At 32.1% G+C, this 17103-nt stretch overlaps 1 protein-coding gene across 1 annotated transcript; it reads left to right on the top strand.

The window, feature by feature from the left end:
* The first annotated feature begins 3908 nt into the window (after positions 1–3908).
* Positions 3909–16850, top strand: LOC143053772 (uncharacterized). Its single transcript, XM_076226552.1, has 10 exons — positions 3909–4355; positions 5309–5391; positions 9106–9222; positions 9771–9827; positions 11003–11418; positions 12558–12864; positions 13437–13636; positions 14234–14437; positions 15257–15737; positions 16723–16850. Exons 5-10 carry the CDS (start codon positions 11314–11316, stop codon positions 16848–16850), a joined length of 1425 nt encoding a protein of 474 aa, XP_076082667.1. The 5' UTR covers positions 3909–4355; positions 5309–5391; positions 9106–9222; positions 9771–9827; positions 11003–11313.
* Positions 16851–17103: the final 253 nt, after the last annotated feature.

Genomic DNA, 17103 nt, shown 5'->3' with positions numbered 1-17103 from the left:
TTTTACTAAAATCGTATGTTTTACCCTTTCTTTCTCACAGGAAACATATTTTTGTCAGGGGCGCGAAACGGGTGCGTATAATATACAACTCGTTTCAGGAGTTGTTTCTGGGTTACACTAATGACTGGACCGAATGACAGGACCGAATGACAGGACCAAATGAAAAATGATAATAACTCTTTTTTATTATTCATAGGATTGATCTCAAATTTGAAATATAATAAGATGTCGCCATTTGAAATTTAAAATTAAAAAAAAAATATATAAAATTTTATCAGAAACTTGAAAAAAACGTGACCTGACCATCGATGACAATGACAGGACCAATATCGAGAATGACAGGACCAAATGATAATGCTAATAACTTTTTCATTTCTCGAAGATTTTGTTTCAAATTTGAAATTTAATTAGATTTCAACATTTAATACATGAATTTTAAAAGAAAATAAATATTTTTCCCCAAAAGCTTGGGAAAACGTGACCTGACCTACACCGACAATGTCAGGATCAACATCGACAATGACAGGATCGAAAAAAATGCTGACAACTTTTTTATTTCAAAAATATTTTATCTCAAATTTGAAATATAATAAGACTTTAGCATGTTTTACAAAAATATAATTAAAAAATGAGAGCTTGCGAAAATGTGACCTGACCATGTTGACAATGACCTGACAAACCTCGGCAATGACTGGACCTAATGAAAATGCTAGATTTTTATATATAAATTTCATATAATATTTATTTTTTATTTCTCAAATGATTTATCTCAAATTAAAGATAGAATATAAATATACGAGAATAATAAAATAATTTTTGATAACCAAAAATTGATATAACCAACGTTGACTACCAACGGTGTCCTGATCGTTGTACATAAAAAAAAAAAAAACTAATTATTGTGTATTGTTGCAGTAAGGATTTACATAAAATTCATAAATCAGTACTGTTTATAATCAAATAAAAACAATACACCGTGGAAAAAAGTTGAGGTAATAAAACGTGAGCTGGCCAATGCACACGTTGTCCATACTAATCTAATTATCAGCTTAATTAGATTAGATCTGATTTGATTACTGGCTTGTTAATCTAATTAATATCAATAAACATTCAATGTATTCAATTACTGATCAGATGGATAATTGGTGATCATTGTCTCAATAAAAGAAGAAAGGAAACTTGGTCAGCTTTTAAAATTTGAGTGAACTTAATTAAAAGAACTCATCTAGTTATAAATATGTGGCCTTTTTTTCCCCTTTCATAAATTTTCATAGTGCTATACAACCAGTGCTTTTTATAGTTTCGGATTACTATATTGTTTTATATCAAATATTTTTGTATTACTTTAAAATATTTATTATTTTTGTATTTAATTGAGAAAAGACAAACATAGAATATAATATTTAGTGTTAATAATTTGAGACAAAGCAAAGTGTTAGGATATTTTTTGTTTGTTTTTTCATATTGTTCATTTCTAATCATGTCTTCATTTCCAGTGATTATTGATGGCCATTCCCAGGCCAAGGGAAGCCGAAAGCCAACGAGGTCTATTTAATAAGATATGAAAACTCCGATGATTTGAAATGTGACCAATATCCGTGGATACAATATGGGTTAAAAAAAGTGACAATTGGTAGTGCTGCGTAGAAAAGAAATATTTCAAGATAAAACAACCAGGTTCTATAAGTCAACAATCAGGTAAGAGGAGTAGACCAGTTGGTTCACTTGAATTCAGAAGAACAGCGTTTTACTTCGAAGACAAGAAGAATTTAGTGCTAGTGCATTATGAAGGTGACGAGAATGTGTATACTCCTTTAATTCATGGAAACCGAAAAGAAAAAGAAAATGCACCGGAATATGTTCGAACCGCCCCCTCAGTGTTAAAAGCCATAGAAAAAGTTGTACAAAAAGGTGACAAAACCGCTATGGATGTGTATAGAGACAATATTTCAAACAGTGATATTCCTGGTGTACAACAAGGTGTAATGAACGCAAGAAACGTTAAACAAGTTGAAAACATTGTGCGAAAAGTGAACGAACAGAAGAGAATAAGTAAAGATGACATTTATAATCTGATATTGTTAGCTTACCACATGGAAGGTTATATTATTGGCTTATGAATTGAATTAAGATGAATAAATTTGAATTATTTACTTTTACGTCTAGATATGTAATTAGTCAGGCTTTCATTGTCACGATAACGGTTAATTATGACACTGAGAGTCAACGTACGTTGGTCAAGTTTATTATCTTAAAAAATTGAAATAATCTATTTTTTGTAGTAATTTCTTATTTTTTAATTATCAAAAATTAATAATTTTCTAATTTTGTTATTTAGATAATAACATAAGGAAGTTTCATCGGTCGGGTTATGTCGATATTGGTCAGGTAAATGTCAACGATGGTCAAGTCACATTTTCGCGAGCTTTTTTATTTTTTTTTCATTTTTTTTTTCTAATGTAACGTGTACACAGGGTAATCGTGTCTATTTTGATTTAGAATGTGTCCGTTACCAGTTTGATACTGGATCCAAAATTGCTCTATTTACAAAATGTATAACAAATAATCTATATTCAAATATATACGCCAATGAACCAAAATATATACAACTGCTCTTTGCAATCTTTAATAAACTATCTATAAACTATTCTACTCAAATTATATACACCGGTACAAATTTGTACTCTTACAAATTTGTCCTGGGTCAGGAACAAACTTGTCCTCCTGGTACAATAATGTACCCTACAAGTTTACGCACTTGTCTTTGTTCCTCTTGTACTATTATGTACTTTACAAGGTGGTCACACAGACTCACACTTGTTCTATACGGTACAATACGGTTCCGCTTGTAAAAGTACAAGTCCGTATTTCTAACAGGCACCGACCTGTTCTTTATTACTCCTAGTAATAATATTTAAATATATACGAGCGAGCGATCTCGAATATCAACGTACCGTGGTCGTATGTCTCCAACGACTTCTAAAACAATCGACCCTGAGCTAGGATTCTCTCCAGCTTATATACCCCAATGGTAGCCGTACCACTATTGAAGGAGGGGTGTTCTACTGAAGTGCCTCGTTACTCATATCCGAGTTTCCTAAGGAACACCCCTTTACATTGAACCTGACCCAAAGTTTACCCGCGAAACATCTTACTCTTTTCTATGTTTATTAAAGTATTATACAAATATATACAATGAGGCTTCTACCGAACTGTAACCAATATAAACAATCTAGCCTTAGATACAAAATCATCATACTAATATTAAAGTATTTTAATAGACCAGTTCTATGTAACCACCAAAAAAACCATGCCAGGGTATAACAGCAAAATGCGTAAAAATTTGCAGGAATAATTTATGAACCATTAAATCACTTTTTTTTTTTTTTTGTTCTTGTTATGTTTTGTTGCTATGGCTACCAATCATTATATATGTGCGTACCTGAAAAGTACAGGTACAATAAAATTAATATTTTTCTGTTATTGTGGAATATTTTTTTTCTATTAAATTGCCTTGCATATTGATTGAAAAAAGTAATAAGATTTTCAAAAGATTTGTCTGCATGAAAGGAATAAAAGACAATTTATATCAGTATATGTCATGTTGCCATCTTGAAATATGAAAGTATATTTAAAAAAGCAGAGGGCATTTGCCTATATCAGTTATATGAAATTGTTCTCTAAAAATATGGTTTTATTTCTGTAAAAAAATTAGAATGGGATCATCAAAACATTTCGAGAAAACTGGTTTTAAATAACCAGTTTTCTTTCAAATTTGCTCTAAAATTATGTTTGAGTTGTCTCCCTTTGACAATTTTGGAACTCTCCTGTTGGAAGTACAAATAGGCGGGAAAACATAAACAAAGTTCCAGCAGGATAGATCCAGTTAATTTAGTTTTACAGAGAAAACTGTTGATGGTGATTGTCATGTAGTATTTAAAAACTGTGGTTTAACTTATAACAACCCTTGTATGATTTGCCATGCATGATGGCAGGGTTGAATGAGTGCAGAACTTGTAATTTTTCTAAATCTTCCCTGCCAGATTTTCCCCATTTGGAATGTTCGTCTGAACTGTATACCATTGACACTTTCAATACCGAGGATCAATCTATTTTTTTGACTTCATGTGGTATTTCACCAGGAACTGGGTTTCTATTGTTTAAGAACATTTGTTCTTCACACGTACATGAATTTCGAAATGCATACAAGAAACGATGTATGAAAAGACTCTGCAGTGTACCAAGTGTTGTATGTTACCATTCAGGCCAGAACTGCAAAACAGAAAGATATATATCATCTCCTCAAGTGAAAACTATATTTAACAACACTGGAATTGTTTTACCTGTTGGAACTGGTAAGTACGAAATTTATTTAATGCAGGTTTTCATGGGGTGACCATTAAAAAGGGGGTCATGATCATAACACTTTCTCTTACCTGCAAATTCCTAGAAAAACAAAATTCAATGAAACTTGCATAAAATCTTTCATGTTTTAAGCATACAATTGTCATTGTGCACCTCCTTTCTATCACAATGATTTTTATGGTGGTCCCATATGCCATGATATTGCATTGGACATCACTCCTAAGCAAAACATTTGTGATCGGACGACACAATAGCCTTTTTCTTTACTAGAAATACAAATTTTATAAACCAACAGCCATTTGCTAATACCATATATATATGTTACTTATTTGGAGTAAACTTTCAAATTATAAAATCTGTCTCAGTGTGTCAATGCCTACAATGTCTACAGTAGGTCTTTATATAGATATAGAAAGATGTGGTGTGAGTGCCAATGAGACAACTCTCCATCCAAATAAAAAAAAAAATTAAAAGTAAACCATTATAGGTCAATGTATGGCCTATTCATGCATTGTTTATCATCATTACAAATGTATGTATTATGTATTCATCCTGTATGCATTTAGCTTGCCTTCCATCTAACCCAAAGTATTTTTCACTATATATACTTCAGTATAAAGTCACAATGCCATATATGAAAAAAAAAAATCAATGAAAGGAAGTTAAATTATTTCAGCATGTTACATTAACAACATATTTTATATTGGCCTTCTTCATCACTTACAAAACTTAATAAACTTGATTAAGTCTAAAGGAATAATTATATATCATACAATATTATGTACTCGTGCATCTATTTTTTTTACACATACATGTATGTACCAGGGTATGTGTTTAGGAGTCTCGGATTACATGTAAATTCAAAAATACACAATCATGACAATATTTTCATCTATGATTTTGTTGAGGCAACTTCAATGATATTATTTTTTTTTAAATTCAGGTCTTTGTACAAAGTGCAGAAAAAGTCTATTGAAACAAGCTCAGTGTGAGGAATTATCTTTAGATGTTTCTAAAATAGTGCAGGTACAGTACAGTTCAAGAGTACCAACTCTCCCACACCCTACACCGAGGAAAATGTCGGAGCCACTCCGACAAACTCCGATATTCCTCCCAAAATGTTGGGAGGAATTTGGGAGTAATCTCTCCCAAAATCAGGTAAATGTTTATTGTGATAACGAGCTCACTCTCTACACCGAGGAATTAATTGCCCTTACCCTACTTTGATCTATACCGGCACAAGACTGAATGGGTAATTGGATTACCTGACAGGTAAAGGTTGAAGTAATAAAGAGTTATATTTCCGGTCTACTGTACCAGTTTAAGTGTCAAACAGGTGTATAATTTTAAATGTCTTTTATACTAATTAAATTTCATTTGTGGTAATAAAAACTAAAGTCAAAATATTTTCGTATTTTTTGTTAGCCCATCTAAAAATATCTTAACCTTAATGTACTTGCTTTAAAAAAAAAACGATTATAAAATATAGCGGAATATGTGAAAAACAAAATATTCTACTTCAAAGTTAAAGTCTTTATTTAAAATTATAAGTCTAAAAGTTTTATAAATGCAAGTAAAAAGGAAAATTTATTCACCATTCATTAGACAAAATGATTGCCCCGTATTAATTGTGTAAATCTACGGCATTTTCTTTTTACGATTATCTAATTGCTGGAATGAATAAAAGATTTAAAAGCAAAATGTTGTTGTTAATTCTTTCAATTATAAAAAATGAAAACTACTTAATTTTGACCTCGATGTCTTCACCAGTAAATTAATATTTTATTTACGAAATGAGCATACTTGTGTAAAAATAACCGGAAACTTTCGCTAAATTAATCTGAGCAGTTAAATAAAATTACGTGTTTGAAAGTTTTGTATATTCAAGTAAAAAGGAAAATATTATTCACCATTCGTTATGCTTAACAATTACGGCATTTTCGTTTTACGATTTGTTGGCAGTACAGCAGAATAATAATACATTTCCGTTACAACAGGAATACTTCCAGCTGCATTAATTCGTCTTTGTTTAATATTAACTTTCGCACAATGAATGTAAATTTGTGTATTTTCAACAAAAGATTTTAAAAACAATTATTTGCCGTGCGAAGACAATTCCACGATACACATCTCAGTTATCAACAGTTTGGGTTGAACTTGAACTTGACTTACTTAACAATGTTAAATGCTAAAAATAGTTAACATCAATGTTATCCACAGCACGAGTTTTTTAAAGGGCGGGAAAAAATATCGCGTACTAGTAAACTCAGGTGACCTTTCTGGCCGACCGTGGGAAAGTCCATTCAAGGTTTCTTAAGTTGCAGAACGACATTTTTGTGCAATCGTATTGAGGCTCCAGAAGGTCCTTTTACAATTGATTTATCGGGAAAATATAATTTTTATCCGAATAAACGTGAACACATTTTTAACTATTTGAATTTTAATGTTTTATCTTTCAAAAAAGAAAGTACATTAGTTATATGTCCATGGTCAATAATATAGATTTACAGTTGGTGATGTATTAATTGAAATTATGATGGAAATTGTCCGGGGTGACTGATTGTATTCAAATGACAATAATCATGATAATACGATAAAGAAATGCCAGTTGTAGGCGGTTGGGAAATTTTGAAAATAAAATGATGACTGATTTAACTGGGATAGAATATTATGATGGGCAATTATGAGGTTTGATAAATTTTATTAATAATTAAAGGATTAGTGACCTATCGGATAGCGATAAGCGGATTACTTATCATCACAACTTTTAACATCTTTTGTAAACGTAAAATGATTGAGCGTCATAAATTTGTCAAACACCGGTAGAATTATAGTACATTTATAATATAATTAATGTGAAAATATTTTTCACTTTCCAAATTCAAATGACGAAATTGATATAAATACTTTCGTCAATTTGAAAACTGTTCCGTAAAATGCGAAAATGACGAGCACTATCAATATCACTTGAAATTATTTCCTTTGTCAACAGAGTTGTCATTTAACAGTTTCTGTTCGTAATTTGAATTATTCAAGTCTGTATAAATGTACCGAGGTGGTGAAACATCATATTTTACATTGCTCAATAAATTAAGTTTACTTGATGATCCGATGAATCGGGTTACCGAAAAAAAAACATGATTTTATTAGCCAGTTGATTTTTTAATAATGAACAATTAATGCGCTGATATTGCTTATTGAATAAGTTACAAAAGAAACTAATTGTGGCAAAATCGTCCTTGCTGAAAGAACACAATGTATGACCTGACCGGACTGTAATAGAAACACAAAATAACAATTTTCTTCATACTTTTTCGTATGTACGTTCTATTTTAAAGATAACGGCATAAGACACAAATATAAAAGATAATAATTATCTTATTCTAAATGATATTGTCACATCTTTATCTGTCAAAGAAAGGAAAACATTTGTTCAATTTATAATACCGTGATTTTAAAGCACACCTGTGCAACCAAGATCGATTAAATGTTCAAAGGTAAATTATCTGGGTAATCCAATTATGTTGTCACGCGTCGTTAATTTGAAGTACATCCGATGGGCAATAAACCAATTAACACCCACGCGGTGTTGGGAGAGAATCTTTGGAGGATTTTAGGAGTGAAATCCGCGGTACTCGGTGTGATTCCGAGAAACACGGAAATCGGAGAAAAAAGTTATCGAATCGATATTTTTGAAGAGTACTGTAAGATCAAATATAATTATGTTTTCAAGGAAAATCTTGTAAAAGTAAACAACAATTGAGTATTGTCTGCGGTATACAAAATAAAATTGAGAATGGAAATGGGGAATGTGTCAAAGAGACAACAACCCAAACAAAATAAAAAAAAACAAAACACAACAGCAGAAGGTCACCACCAGGTCTTCAATGTAGCGAGAAATTCCCGCACCCGGAGGCGTCCTTCAGCTGGCCCCTAACAAATATATACTAGTTCAGTGATAATGAACGCCATACTAATTTCCAAATTGTACACAAGAAACTAAAATTTAGATAATACAAGACTAACAAAGGCCAGAGGCTCCTGACTTGGGACAGGTGCAAAAATGCGGCTTGGTTAAACATGTTTGTGATATCTCAACCCTCCCCCTATACCTCTAACCAGTGTAGAAAAGTAAAAGCATAACAATACGCACATTAAAATTCAGTTCAAGAGAGGTCCTAGTCTGATGTCAGAAGATGTAACCAAAGAAAATAAACAAAATGACAATAATATACTGCACTTTTAATTCAAGGAATTTTAATATGCTAGTAGTACTGTTTATGTTGAAACACCTACTTCAAGTTAACTTTTTATAAATCACTTTTATTCATATTAGTATCAGATGGCAGATCCAGAACTTTTCATAATCCCTTGAACTGACCTAATGGGGAGGGGCTCTGCAGTCATGCTTCAGTGATTCCCCACATAATCAACCAAATCCCCCCTTTTCCTGATACACCTATGCATATTAAGTACATCTTTGTACATTAATATATATATATATATATATAGACTGCATGTCAGAAAAAATATGAAATTTAGGCAGAAAATGATACAATTCCAAATTTATAAAATATGGCCACCAGAGACAGTACATGATTCTAATTTCTGAGTTTTTCTATGAAACTTCATGCCAGGTATACAATTATAAAACTTTACAAAATTGATGTCAAACTGCAATGATATACATGTTTAAAAATAGCTAGAGGGAAGTCATTTAAAATATACACATTTTTCCAGGGTGATCAGCATTCCTATTGGAGACAAGAGACACATATATCTGACTATGAAATGACAGATTATGTACCAGAATTTAGCAGCAGAACTACAGTAGATAGCTATAGTCAACCTGACCATGTATGTTTACAATTGTATACTTTCAAATCCAAATACTATAACTGTGACACATCCAATTTCTGACAAACAAAAGCTTTACAGCTAATTTTCTAATGCATGTAGGGTAAGACTTTCAGTTTGGTTTGCTTGCTGGCTTTGTTTGGATAGTGACAATTTTAATTGAATTACTTGCAATCAAATTTAAATTTGATATGTACTGCTTTGATAATGCAGGCCTATATTGTTTGCAGATGTCAATCTTAATTACAATGCTTGAGCTAACATTTATACAAACAAAGCAAACAGGCTAGCCAAAGTTGTACTCTACAGGCATTTGGAAATTAGCTGTAATTCTTGCATATACATATACATGTACATGATGGTCAAACAAACTTTACACTAGATAATGGAAGAGTGCCCGTCACTGCCAATGAGACAACTCTCCATCCAAGTCACAATTTGTAAAACTAAACCATCATAGGTCAAAGTAAGGCCTTCAACAACAACACAATTTGCAAGTTTGAGCCTGATATTAAAAGTAAATGCATTTCTTTATTGAATGTTTGCAGGTTGAAGCAGATGAAGAGCATACATGTATGTCTATTACTAACAGGAGAAAAAGAAAGGTAAATACCATGAAATGTTTTTGATAGATATGATTAATATTGTATATCAGATCAAACAATAATTTTGTCATACTTTTCCATATTTAGCATTACAAATAAGCTATTATTTAAAAACAACTAGCCCCACCATCCTTAAATTTTTCAAGCTACATGTAACATGCAGTTAAATCAGTAAAATCTGTGATTATCTACAAAGTTATATAAAAAAAATGTTCATCTTGTAACAGTATTAAGCAAAAATATATGTTAAAAATAAAAAAAGAAGATGTTGTATGATTGCCAATGAGACAACTCTGCACAAGATACCAAAATAACCCAGCAATTAAAAACTATAGGCCACTGTATGGCCTTCAACAATGAGCAAAGACCATACCGCATAGACAGCTATAAAAGGCCCTGAAATGACAATGTAAAACAATTCAAACGAGAAAATTAACGGCCTAATTTATGTACAAATAGGTCAAGTTCAATGTTGTTGAATGCATTACTGTTTTAGATTATAGCGAAAGTTTAAAAATATGTCAAGTTACTTGAAGATAAAATACTCTTGAATTTAGGAACATGGAGTATAAAAAAATTACAGTGGCGGATCCAGGAATTTTCATAAGTGGGGGCCCGCTCCAGTCACGCTTCAATGATTCCCTATATAAGCAATCAAATTTTTTCCCAAAAAGGGGGGGGCCTGGGCCCTCTGGCCCCCTCCCCCCCCCCCCTAAATCCACCTCTGAGTTAAAAAAACCATGATGACATGTACATGTGTAACATACAACTGAACGTGTAAAACAATAATTATGCCCCATTAATGTGCATTATGATTCCTGGTCTGTGTGTCCGTTCGTCTGTCATGTCTGACTGTCCCACTTCAGGTTAAATATTTTGTTCCAGATACATGAAGATATTTTGATGAAGTTGAAGTCCAATCAACTTGAAACTCATTACTCATGTTCCCTATGATATGATCATTATAATTTTTGTGCCAAATTGGAGTTTTTATGATATTTTCACTGTCCATTAAACATAGAAAATGACAGTGCAAAAGGGGCGGGGCATCAGTGTACTATGGATACATTCTTGTTGGGATTTGTTTTTTCATAAAAATATCAGTTTATTAGTCACTCAACCTTATTTTCACACTACAGTGATCAATGTCAATTAATATACAATGTAAATTACAGGCGGAAGAGTGTTTAGATGATTTAGTCCTCAGTCAGGAAACAGACCAGTCACTTGCAGGGGGAAGTCAGGTTTCAGAGGCGTCAGTTTGTGTGATTGAAAAATTAGATAAACTTAATGAATTTTTAAGCCTGTCTGGAATTAGTCCAGTAAAGAAGATCCAGGACCTTTGGAGAGTGCTAGTGCAAGAACCATTCAGAGATATAAACTCAAGGCTAGGCAGTGCCTTAACTCTGTTTTTGAAACAATTTGTCCAGGTGAGGCACCATTTCTAGAAGCTGAACTTTATCCAGAATCATTGAAAGACAATACCATGAAGACTCTTCTAGAAATATACACTAAGGCTGATACATGGATGTTCAGACGACAGGTCTTATCTATCCTCACTGAGCAACTTAACTATGATGGATTAAGAAAGGTAAGGATTATTCTTAGATAGAATTACATGTACTATATTTTTTGTGAAGGTTAATTTAAGACTAAATGTCTTATATTTAATATCATCTGTCCTTGACCTCGTTTTTATATTTCATTATTCATTCAATCATTGTTAGGTTTTTGTGTTTTGGTCGGTTTTCCAAATACTTAAAGCAATAGGTCAGCTATGTTTAGTGTATGGAACAATTAATATAATTGTAAAGTGTACATACATGTCTGTCTTTAAAGTATTATCTGACTTGAAGTCATTTTCATGGTTAATGGGTCATTGAATTTTTTTGTTAAATTTGTCAGTTTGTTAGATTATATTTGATACTTTAAGCAACAGGTCAATTGTATTTAGTGTTTGGAAAGATTGTTAGGGGCAAATGTCTGTCAGGCCGGCTTCATTTGACTATATATATATCATACAACATTGATTTTGTTTATAAAAAAAGATGTGGTAGGGCTACCAGTGAGACAACTCTCCACAAGAGACCAAATGACACAGAAATTAACAACTTTTGTTCATTGTATGGCCTTCAACAATGAGCAAAGCTCATGCTTCAAAGTTATAAAAGACACCAAAATGACAAATGTAAAATAATTCAAAGGAGAAAACAAACAGTCTAGTTTATATACAAAAACTTAGTTATTTGTTACAGTCAACATCTAAGAACCCCAAGAATTCAAGAATAAAATCCCATTGCAACGACAAAATGTTACCAATACATAATAATTACGAGAAAAACATTATAATTGTATAAAAATCAGTTGAAAAAGTCTTTTCAGATGGATACAAATAACATACATCTATTAAACAAAAACAGAGTGCACATCTTATATCCCATCAACAAAATGTCCTAATTACTGATCTGCGAGTACTTAAAATCATCAACAGCTAGTTCAAACCCACTAGTTCAACTAATAATAAAAAAATCATGCATCTAAGAGTACATTATTTTTAGTTTAGTTAATGTGATAGTTGCAAAACCTTCATGTTACAGACTTTTAAAATAAATTCAATGATAAGGCAAGGGAAATATGCAAAACTTCTAAGTGAGTGCTCTGCTCTTTGTGATTTCAAATACAAAAGTATCTAAAAAGAAAAAACTCATGTTTTTATTTTCTTTTTTACAGATGATTCCCAATATTACACAATGGAGGTACTATGAGGCTAAAAGACACACAGACAAGTCAGGTGCAGGACAGCGAGTTCAGCCCTCAAAACAACAGAGAGAGAAGTTTGATGCCAAATGTTTAGAACATTTTATAGATTTTATAACATCTAATCAAATCATTAAGGACCTACCATTTGGGGATAAAACTCTAAGATTATCAACTGGAGAGATCAGAAATATACCAAATGTAGTTCAATCCATTGCACCAGTTTCCATCATCAAACAGTATAACCAGTTGTGTGAAGAAGATCAGGTTAAACCTTTAGGTAAGTTTATCCTAAACTAAAGAAAGTCAATCCTTATAATACAGATACCCAATTTTCCCCGCTATTAGACACAAAGGGGCATAACTCTTTAAAGGTAAATGCAAATTCAGCCTACAATTAAACTTGACATATATATGTAATTAGTATCATAGATTTCGTCCACATATGCTTTATAGTTATATCATAATTTGAAAAACAGTGAAGTCTTGACCTCTGAATATTGTGGGAAATAATTTGATAAAAAATGGAACATTGTCATGTCATAAAATGGTACACACCAAGTGAGACACATAAGGTAAAAAAATAAAGTTTATTATTGTCATTCTAAATATTATGTAGTCTTATATGCCACAAAATGATGCATTATGTTATACAGACTACAGTAATATGTCTTTCTATGCACAAAAAGACTATATAATACATGTAAGGTGCAGAACATGTAAAAAATTTACTCTAAATCTGCATTACCAGTGTACAATGGGCTTTATTAGATTAAAAAAATATTTTAACATTGATGTGCTTTTGATTTAAATTTATCAATAACATCTTTAAAATGTTGATTATGTTTGCAGGCACAAGCACCCTATATAAACTTTTAGATGAGTGTGCAACATCAGTGAGAAAAAGTATGGAAGGACTTGACAATTACATAACAGAGGGAGGCAGGGCTTTTGTTGAGTTGGAGAAATTAGTTGTCCTATTACCTGAGGATACACAAGCACTGAAAGCAAGACTTCAGGAGGCAAAGCAGTACTTAAAAACAGATATGAAAGTAAGTGTTTTTTTTTTAATAATTTGAGCATTTTCTTATGTTATTTAAAATTACAGCAGCGATGATGTAATAGTTAGTATGTCCACCTTAAATACAAGAGATTGTGGGTTCGAACCCTGTCAGGGTCAGTCCAAAAACTAAAAAAATATTTTTGCTGATTCTCTGCTTTATACATGCCTCAAGGATTAAAAGAACAAAGACTGGTAAACTGATTTTGAATAATGTGTTCAGGTCCAAGTGAGGAGATATGTCTTTTTGTGAACTTTTCTGTTATGTGTTAGCACATTAAAAACTTCCACACTTTTAACATAGCATTTTGGAGAAAAAACAGACTGCTGGCCCAGAGATTGATTTGTTCGACATGTCTCTGTAAACTGTTGTCCTGTGAGTTAGAAAATTAAAAATCTGGCTTAATCAATATTTGATGGTCTAGTACAAAGCATGACTATTATTCATTAATCATAACAAAGTCCTTTATATATGCATCTTTCTTGCCACTGGACACTAGACAACCAATAAATGTCATTGAAGGTATTTTAGGAAATTTATTTGCACAAAATATTATCATGAACATATAGTTTAGCTTTAAATTTTCAGATTCATGTGAGGCAAACTTCAACAGTTGCTGACCATTGTGCACCATATGCTTTGAGCACAAGTGATCCATGCTTTAGAGGAGTATGTGACCATGAACATGACAGCCGATGTGACAGCTGCTCAGATATGGCAGATCTGTTTGATATGTTACTAACAAAAGTTATTGCCAACACATGGGAGAATAGAGATTCAGTGCTTTATACAGTAAGTTCCAATCCATCTCTATGTATAATTAGAATTAGATATGTTGAAGTTAACCAATAGGAAATTTTACTTCAGATAAATTTTATAATCAAAATATATCGTTTGTCACATAGAAAAAAGTTAATAGTGAGTTAAACGGACTATAAATTTGATTTTTTTCTGGTAAAACATAAAATAAAAATGTATTTGTTTTTCAAATAAAAAATTGTATGTTGGGTATAATTATACCCCTGCTCTAAAAAAGGGGGGGTATACTGTTTTACCTCTGTTTGTCCTTCCGTCAGTCAGTCCGTCTGTCCCATGAATATTTTTCGTCGCATTTTTCTCAGGAACTACAATACAAGGATTTCTGAAATTTGGTTTCAGGGTTTATCTAAGTCAGCTATACCGTGTGATGCATTTTCAGATTGATCACTTGACAACTTCCTGTTTACCGAACACTTGTATGATTTTACACTATTAATATTATTCACTTGCGGCGGGGGTATCATCAGTGAGCAGTAGCTCCCAGTTTCACTTGCTTTTTTAGCAGTATGTGAACATAGATCTATAACTCATTTGCCTACATAGACAATAACTGTTTAGTGTCTTTGAATATCAGCTGTATTTGTATGAGGCTAGGAAACAAGGTGTATGTATGCGCTTTTAGCGAGTTTCATGAAATTTTCTTTGTCCAAGGGCCATTATTCATTTAAAAGAGTGTCAAACATGATCTGTAACTCCTTGTAAAAGTGTGCAATAAGTATCCTAGCTCCAAATCTATATGTACATGTATATTAAAAATTGATGTTCATATTTAATCTTTTGAAATATTTGTAGGTTGAAAAAGCGTTAGAAGACATCAAGGAATGGAAGAAACACCTTGTCAGGGCACGTAATCAAGAGGAAGCAAGACGTAATTTAACTGATAAGATGAAAGAAAATGAGGCCTTAATAACATTTGACTGGGCTATGAAATTCTTGCCAAGAAAATATCGAGAAGGTCAAGTGGATTGGTATGCCAAGCGTGGCCTGAACTGGCATATTAGTGTGTCACTCATGAAGAAAGGTGTTACATTTGATAGTATCACTCACGTTCACATCTTTGAAAATCCAACTTCCCAAGATGCCGACGTAACTTCTCAAATAATGGTAGATGTAGTAACTGATTTGGTAAAAGTGCTTCCAACTTTAAATAAATTCCACCTGTTTTCTGACAACGCTGGATGCTACAAATCCTCAACAACATTAACTCAGCTTCACAGTGGATTGGGGAATTTATTAGACACTTACAACTTCTCAGAAGCTCAAAATGGAAAAGGTGAGACAAGACATTTTTTATTTGTCTGTTTAATTAAATAAAATACATATAAAGCTGAATCAAGTAGACAAAATAGTCAAATTTAGACCAGTCATTACCAAAATTATCAAAATTACCATTTCAAAGTATTTTTTGAGACCAGTCAATACCAAAAATAATAAAATTACCATTTCAAAGTATTTTTTGAGACCAGTCAATACCAAAATTATTAAAATTACCATTTCAAAGTATTTTGTGAGACCAGTCAATACCAAAATTAATAAAATTACCATTTCAAAGTATTTTTTGAGACCAGTCAATACCAAAATTAATAAAATTACCATTTCTAAGTATGTTAGGAGACCAGTCAATACCAAAATTAATAAAATTACCATTTCAAATTTTTTTTGGCAAGCAAAATTTGTGTCTGATGATTTCTAGGTGGTCAATAGGAAATGGCATCCAATCCCTAAAAAAATATTCAGTAGAATATCCATTTCACAAACAGGGTAGAACTTGACAAGCTTATCTGAAAAGTGTCACCAGCTTTCAGTGTAATATTTAGTGCTGTGAATATGAAAGGTTTTTTATGCTCCATTTATGGGCATTATGTTTTCTGGTCTGTTTGTCCGTCTGTTCAGCTTCAGGGTAAAGTTTTTGGTCGAGGTGGTTTTTTTATGAAGTTGAAGTCCAATCAACTTGAATCTTAGTACACATGTTATCTCTGATATGTTTTTTCTAATTTTAATGCCAAAATAGAATTTTTAACCTATTTCCATGGTCCAATGAATATAGAAAATGATAGTTTTATAACAGCTATCAGTAATTTTAAAACACTAGTAATAATGTATTTTTTATTTTAACATTTGAGTGAGCAGTTCTAAGATACTTTATTGTGTCTACTATTTTACAATACACAACCTCTAAAAATTTGATAGAACTTATGTAAAGCATGACATCATTGGAATTGCCAAGATTTTAAAATTTCTTTATTTTTGTTTTGTAGGTCCCTGTGACAGGAAGGCATCTCACATCAAGTCTTCAATAAAAAGATATGTGAACGAAGGGAATGATGTTGTTACTGCACAACAAAGGAAGCAGGTTGTTATAATATACTTATATAATAGTTCTTGAAAAACTGGTCATTATCGTGATATATGGACTGCCCACAGGATAGTGGTATTGACTAAGATAGTGATAATGACTGAGCCGAAGGCGAGGTCATTATCACTGTTGCAGTCAATACCACTGTCCTACGGGCAGTCCATGTATCAGGATAATGACCAGTTTTTTAAGAACTATTATGTTTATTTCATTGAGAAACCATCTTTTGAAAAATTCTCATAAATTCAAAACGCGTAAAGTATGATTTCTATAGCTTAAAGAG

Source organism: Mytilus galloprovincialis, chromosome 12, assembly GCF_965363235.1.
Source record: "Mytilus galloprovincialis chromosome 12, xbMytGall1.hap1.1, whole genome shotgun sequence".
Lineage (NCBI taxonomy): Eukaryota > Metazoa > Mollusca > Bivalvia > Mytilida > Mytilidae > Mytilus > Mytilus galloprovincialis.
The sequence above is the reverse complement of the archived record's forward strand: the minus strand, read 5'-3'. Positions and strand labels throughout refer to the sequence as shown.

Coding starts and splice junctions, on each gene's coding strand:
- LOC143053772 (XM_076226552.1), top strand. CDS start 11,314: ATGAAGACTCTTCTAGAAATATACACTAAGGCTGATACATGGATGTTC. Junction 12,865..13,436: donor AGATCAGGTTAAACCTTTAG/GTAAGTTTATCC, acceptor TTATGTTTGCAG/GCACAAGCACCCTATATAAA. Junction 15,738..16,722: donor AGAAGCTCAAAATGGAAAAG/GTGAGACAAGAC, acceptor TTTGTTTTGTAG/GTCCCTGTGACAGGAAGGCA.